This window comes from Lasioglossum baleicum, chromosome 18 (assembly GCF_051020765.1).
Source record: "Lasioglossum baleicum chromosome 18, iyLasBale1, whole genome shotgun sequence".
Taxonomy (NCBI): Eukaryota; Metazoa; Arthropoda; class Insecta; order Hymenoptera; family Halictidae; genus Lasioglossum; species Lasioglossum baleicum.
This window is the reverse complement of record NC_134946.1, coordinates 3369728-3376478: the sequence shown is the minus strand read 5'-3', so window position 1 is coordinate 3376478 and position 6751 is coordinate 3369728. Positions and strand designations below refer to the sequence as shown.

The following is a 6751-nucleotide window of genomic DNA, read 5'->3' as shown; positions in this document are numbered from 1 at the left end:
ACAAATATTGCGATGTTATTATAAAAGATATTGAATTGTTCTTTACAGCAAAAGATTCGGTAGACTTTCCCGAATACAGTGATATCCAATATTAATACATTATGATTGTTTAAACATGTTCAAACAATGATTAAAGACGGAGATGCACCACTTTTGCACCAATTTTTGCGGATATTTTCGAATTTATCTCAAAAAATAAGGGTCCAGCGAAAAATTGAACTGTACCACGCGAAAGAGCAGACTTTTATCTTGAGAAACCCCCCTGTGAAGTTTGCATGGTCGACGTTTTCTTCGAACCAGAAAGCAAAATATCTTCGCCCGACATGAGTTGTCACCAGTGGCGCTCACCACCAGAACGGTCGTTCGCCGCTCCGTATCCCGTCGCTGCGCCGTATCCCGTCCCGAGCGCCACTGGCGGAAACTCATGTCGCGCGAAGATATTTTGCTTTCTGGTTCGAAGAAAACGTCGACCATGCAAACTTCACAGGGGGGTTTCTCAAGATAAAAGTCTGCTCTTTCGCGTGGTACAGTTCAATTTTTCGCTGGACCCTTATTTTTTGAGATAAATTCGAAAATATCCGCAAAAATTGGTGCAAAAGTGGTGCATCTCCGTCTTTAATCATTGTTTAAACATGTTTAAACAATCATAATGTATTAATATTGGATATCACTGTATTCGGGAAAGTCTACAGAATCTTTTGCTGTAAAGAACAATTCAATATCTTTTATAATAACATCGCAATATTTGTTTAAAGTTGAAAAATATGTCTTTTTTTTAAACTCCATTTTCTCAAAAACTGGACGTATAGGAAAAAAATTAAAACCAGATTCGGAATCAGCGCGGAAAACTCTACAAGAATCGCATAGTGGGAATCGAAATACTTTTTGGCTGTTGGACAGTGTAATCAGTCATTTGTTTATTAATCGAAAGATTTGAGTATTCGGCAGCTCGAATTTGTCATGTTTGACTGATTATAACTCGATAACTGTCCATTATTGAGCTTTGTGTCCATTACATCTTTTGTTCAGTAGATCATACAACATATGATAAATCCAACTGATTTTACCGGGATAGATTTTCCATATGATTAGTGCGGGGTTCTTTATACGAGATATAATCCATTGAAGAGTAATTCTCTAGATTAGAAGAACTTCCAAGTTGTGCTGAAATATGAAATCCTAGGGATTTTCTGTTGAAGAGAGTTCTGTACGCAACGAGTTCCCAATATGGCGGTGCGATAACATTTTCCCTGCAGAATGGCACGTTCAATTAAAAAACTTCCATTTAAGTTGCTCTCGAACTTGCTCGGCCAAGTTTCAGAAAAAGCGAAACAGATCGGACACACTGAAATTACTACTGAGATAGAATTGCAATTCTGCAATCTGGATTACGCATCAAATCCATTACCGTAACCAGGGCAAGATATTATCGAGGCTTTTATTTACATCCTGGTGATAGCTAGTTCCCTTGATCGATCGAGGGGAAGAACTTTCATCGACATCATGCCAGCCAACATGAAACAGAAAAATCATTATAATTACTGCGATAAGGTAGAGTGGGGTTTTTTCGTTTCAGACGGTTGTTAATTTTTTCAAGGTTCATTCTCAAGTTACACATATAGTTACTTTTTAAGTGTTACAGTTGGCGCGGCTCAAAAAACCATTTAACAAATTACTGTAATATCAACGGCACACTTTCAATTCAAAGTACCATAAATCCGCGATGAAAAATAGCAGGTCAATTTTTAAGGGCTCGTTGTAAAGGGCAGATTTCTCTCTACAAAATTTGTTGAACTTAGTACAGTCGTTTGAATTTGCAACTTCAATCTCCCACACTTTTCATGACAGAAAAGAGACTGAAGAAAAAACCGAAATTTAGTAATGTGACAGAATTCGTTCTGTAAAATTAGCACAGGCGGAATATCCGATTTTTTAAACAAAAAGTTGCAAAGGGTGCAGAGATTGGCCGAGTCCTTCAGTCAGTGTCCCTTTAATTTCGTAGAGTAGTGTATTTCGACTCCCATTTTTCTTCCGGCTGTTCACGGACGTCCAGTTCGATCCCAGAGGAAGGTTCACGAGCGGAGAAGCTCGTGAACGAGTAACGAGATATCGAAACGCGATTCAACGGACACGGCCTCGCGCACCACTTGGCGTTCCGCCCGTGAAAATAAACGCATCTCGACCGAAGCGGACCCTTCCTTTCGACATTCCAATCTCGACGAACCTTAGACTATACATACCTGACCAGCTATGTACCTCCATAGACACGGAGAATCTATAATTTCCATCCGATTCTAATCCCTCGTTGTCCCTCTAATATCTTGCCCGTCTATTAATATCGCGTACCTTTGAAGCCGTCATCCATCAAGTTTCTAATTTAAGTTCCTCTTCAGCCCACGTCTGAAAATCCGAGGACCTTTGAATCAGATTCCTCTCTTCCAGGATTATGGATTGCTACACCCTGTAATTTAATCTTCTTGGGCCCCGTGTGAAAGAGGAGAGCAGGTATAATACAAAGCTCCCACTCGCTTAGCATACACGCTACCTCGGATTAACACTTGCACTGTTCATTAAGGGGGAACTATACCCTCGATTTGTAACTAGAAAATAACTATTTATCAATGTTATAAACATCTGTGCAAAAAAAAAGTTTGGTAACATTGATAAACACGCAACTGCCTAATGAACACGAGATGGAGTTGCTTGCTATTTCTATATTCTATTCAGCTCGTCGCGAATAGCCGCTATACAGGGCAGGTGGCACTAATATTAGTGCCACCGATGAGAATATCTACCTCGTCTGTGTCAGTTTTGCTATGATTCCACGTTGACAGCAGTGCAGCAGTGAAATGTTGCACAATATCACAGCACTGATTGACAGTCCTCCTGACTAGGCGCCATCTCGTCTAAACGAACTAAACTAAAATTGGCTCTAGACTGGCTCTGCATCCGGGAGGACCTCTGTCTTCATGGGGAAATCTATGCTAATGTGAACGAAATCACGCGCCTGGATTTTTTGACCTTATACGAGCATATTTTGAGCTGCACAAAGGTTCATTTGATAGAGGAAGGTTCATTGCAAGGCGCTCTTCTCGCCATATCAGTCAAAAAAGTCTCTTTGAGACAGAAAAATACATTGAAATCTGCGGTTATTTTTCTAGATTTTTTCTCTACTTTGGGCACTCATATTATTAGATATAAACATAATCTCGTTAAATCATGAGAAGACCGCCCTGTATTTAACCTTCCTCTACAGAATGAGTCCTCACCCAGCTCAAAATATGCTCAAATAACGACAAAAAATCCAGGCGCGCAAACCCATGTTTCGACCAAAAATCTAGTAAGATTCTAGTTATTTTCTAGTTACAATCCGAGGGTATAGTTCCCCCTTAAGGGGGTAGTCTACCCTCGATTTGTAACTAGAAAGGAACTAGAATCTTACTAGATTTTGGGTCGAAAATATGGGTTTGCCTCCAGACGTTGATTGACCTTATTAGAACAAATTGTGGGCTGTGTGAGGGCTCATTCGAAAGAGGAAGGTTAGACGCAGCGCGCTTTTCTCACGAGGTTAACGAGATTATGTTTATATCTAATAATATGATGGCCCAAAGTCGAGAAAAAATCTAGGAAAAAATCCCGCAGATTTCAATGCATTTTCTGTCTCTAATAGACTTTTTTGGCTTATGAGATGAGAAAGGCGCGCTGCGTTGAACCTTCCTCTTTCGAATGAGCCCTCACACAGCCCACAATTTGTTCTAATAGGGTCAATCAACGTCTGGGCGCAGATCCATGTTTCGACCCATTTTTCTAGTAAGATTCTAGTTATTTGCTAGATATTTGCTATTTACTACCAGATTTTCGATCGAAAAAGTGGGTCTGCGCGCTGTCGGTTTTTGTCCTTATTTGAGCAAAGTTTGGGCTGTGTGAGGGCTCATTCTAAAGAGGAAGGTTCAACGCGCTGCGCCCTGGTCATCTCATAAGTCATAAAGTCTTTTGGAGACAGAAAAATGCATTGAAATGTGCTAGTTTTTTCTCTAGATTTTTTCTCTACTTTGGGCCCTCATATTATTAGTTATAAACATAATCTCGTTAACCTCGTAACCAGGGCGCAGTGTGTTTAACCTTCCTCTTTCGAATGAGCCCTCATCCAGCCCACAATTAGCTCAAATAAGGACGAAAACCGACAGCGCGCAAACCCATGTTTCGAGCCATTTTTCTAGTAAAATTCTAGTAATTTTCTAGTTACAAATAGAGCCTATACTATCCCCTTAAGGCTGCTTCATGATCATGAATTGAAGTTGCAATTGATAATGGCAATTCGGCAACAGCGCCAGTTGGTTCGTACTACTCAATCGTAGCCGGATAAGATTCCAGAAACTTAAAATTGCTGACTTCAGAATCTTGTTTATTCGAAGGAAAAACAGATTTACGCGAAGCCAAACAATTCTCGCAATAACACCGGCGCGTACAAGTTCGCCGATTCCCGTTTAATATCCTGTGTAGAAGTTATTAAAGCCAGTCCGTAAGCCGATTAAGTCGTTTTACGGTCGGCAACTGACATTCAGCTGGTACGAAAAAGCTCGTGAAGGATCCGCCATTGCACCCCCGGCCGCGGTAAATTAAATCCTTGCACAGGAAGCTCCTCGAGGAAGGAAAAAACCTTCGTTTCCATTCCAGAACGGTGCTCGATCCTTTGTCAGAAAGCTAATCGTCCAAAGAAATCAACACTTACTTTTTTTAACGAAGGCATTGGCACTATACATACACTTCTGCAGTTCTATATTTAACATGTTTCTTTTTTTTTTACATATTAGCGAGTAAAGAATGAACATCCAGAGAAATTGTGTAATATTTTCTAGAGGAACATTAACAAATTGTTGAAAGAAATACAGTAAATGGGTGCCCGGGTACCCGGTTAGCTACACAAGGGTTAACTTGAGAAAAATATTCTGATAAAAACTTGTTTATTCCAGTTGATAATTGTTGTCCATTTTCAGAAGCTGCCTCTGCAGACGTGGCTGGCAGCAAGACGAGCAGCGAAGCAGCCGAGGTGTTCCACGGGGCGAAGTTCTCCCCGTCGGCGACGACGGCGGCGACGCCGAGCACGGCCGCGACGACGACAGCGTCGTCCCCGTCGGGCGTCGATGCCAGAATGGTCGCTTCCACGCATAATCTCGACGACCTTGGCGTGAGCCATCCAGCGAGCGCGAACGGCGACCGTCAACAGCAGCAGGAGAAGCACGGTCACACCTACAGATCGGCTCAAACGGCCCAGGACAAGCGTAGCAGGCTGAGCAACGTGATCAACAATCTCAGGAAAAAGGTCCCCGACACGCGGAACGGGGACACGGCTAGAAAAGAGGAGGACGACCGGAACAGCGTGGAGAGGAACCTCGAGACGCTGGAGAAGTATGTGATGACGGTGCTGAACGGCGTGATCAAAGACGAAGAGGAGAATGACGTGGGGCAGAAGAAGGAAGTGGACAAAGACGTAGAGCAGGAGAAATTGGCCGAGGATCACGAGGACGAGGACTCGAAGGGTCCCGGAGCCAAGTTCGAGCCTTCGAAGCCAAACGAGAGCAGAACGGAGACTGCTGTTTTGCTGTTGGAGCAGTCTGAGGCGTCTGAGAACGTTGTAGGAGGCAATGCTGGTAAAGAGCCCTGTCTGGAGTATCAGAAGTCGAATGATAAAGACGAAGGCCCCCAACAATTGGAGGATTCTGTAGAGGTTAAACCTAGTGAGACGGAGGAAGGAATTGTGTCGTGTAATGCAGGTAACGTCGACGAGGAGGATGCGTGTAAAGACAGTAAGTGTTCTTCCAAAGAAGCAAAGTCTGAGGCCTCGGAGGCTGCGAAGAACGAGGTCCAAGAAGAGGAGAAGAAGCAGAACCGTTCGCTGGGGACGATCATCATGGAGAGGTTAAGCGATCATCAGGTGGATGAGAAGACCAGCACGGAATCTGTCAAGGAGGACCCTAGGGAATTCGTCTCGGAGAACGTGGAGCTCAGGAACGTTTGTAGGGACCTCCTGAACGATCTTCTGAGCGGCATCAATCAATTGATCGACGAGAACTGTCAGGAGAAGGAGGACAAGAAGCCGGAGAATAGTTCCGAGGAGTCCAGAAGCTCGAGGAACCCGGATCTCGTCATGACGAGCCTTCACTGTAGTTTGCCTCTAGACAAAGTAGCCTCTGTGCTCCAGAATTGCCAGACGAGTGACTCGGCAGGTCCTCAGTTGCCACCATCACCTTCTTCATCGTCTTCTTCTTCTCAGGGAACCAAGTTTTCTTTCAAACCTCCATCGCCCACTGTCAGACACCTCTGTCTTTACTGCGACCGAAAGTTTCTTTCCATATCTCTGAGGCAAAGACACACTGAGAGGGTCCACCAGCAGGGCGGAGGCAGGAGGTCGGAAAGAAACTCGAGGAGACCCTCGCAGAACTGCCAGTACTGCTCCGACAAGTGTGCTGAGAGTCTGGAGGGACTTTTTCAGCACATGGTGGGTAACCATGGGGATAAATACCATGCCTGTGTTCAATGTTCCACGAGGTACCCCAACAGGGAAACTCTGGTGTGCCACATCAGCGAGAACCATGGGGGGAACGTGGACAGGAACCTTCAGACTCAGGTGAGTTCCCTCCTTTTATTTCATGTATATAGTTCCCTCCTTATGTCAATGCCTGTACCTGTATATTAGAGTCGATTGAATACAAATTTCATTTTAAAAGTGACTGTATTTCTTGCGTTTCTC

At 43.6% G+C, this 6751-nt stretch overlaps 1 protein-coding gene across 5 annotated transcripts in view; it reads left to right on the top strand.

Annotated features, from left to right (window-relative positions):
- The window catches only part of LOC143217918 (dynamin-like GTPase OPA1, mitochondrial), a 91307-nt gene that overhangs the window by 52191 nt on the left and 32365 nt on the right, over positions 1-6751 (top strand). For all 5 annotated transcript variants that reach the window (XR_013010934.1, XR_013010933.1, XM_076442650.1 and 2 more), the window contains exon 3: positions 4998-6628. Coding sequence is in view for 3 of the 5 variants with exons in the window: in XM_076442650.1 (XP_076298765.1) it covers positions 4998-6628 (1631 nt within the window). In the remaining 2 variants the exon portion in view is untranslated. The remainder of the gene's footprint in view (positions 1-4997; positions 6629-6751) is intronic.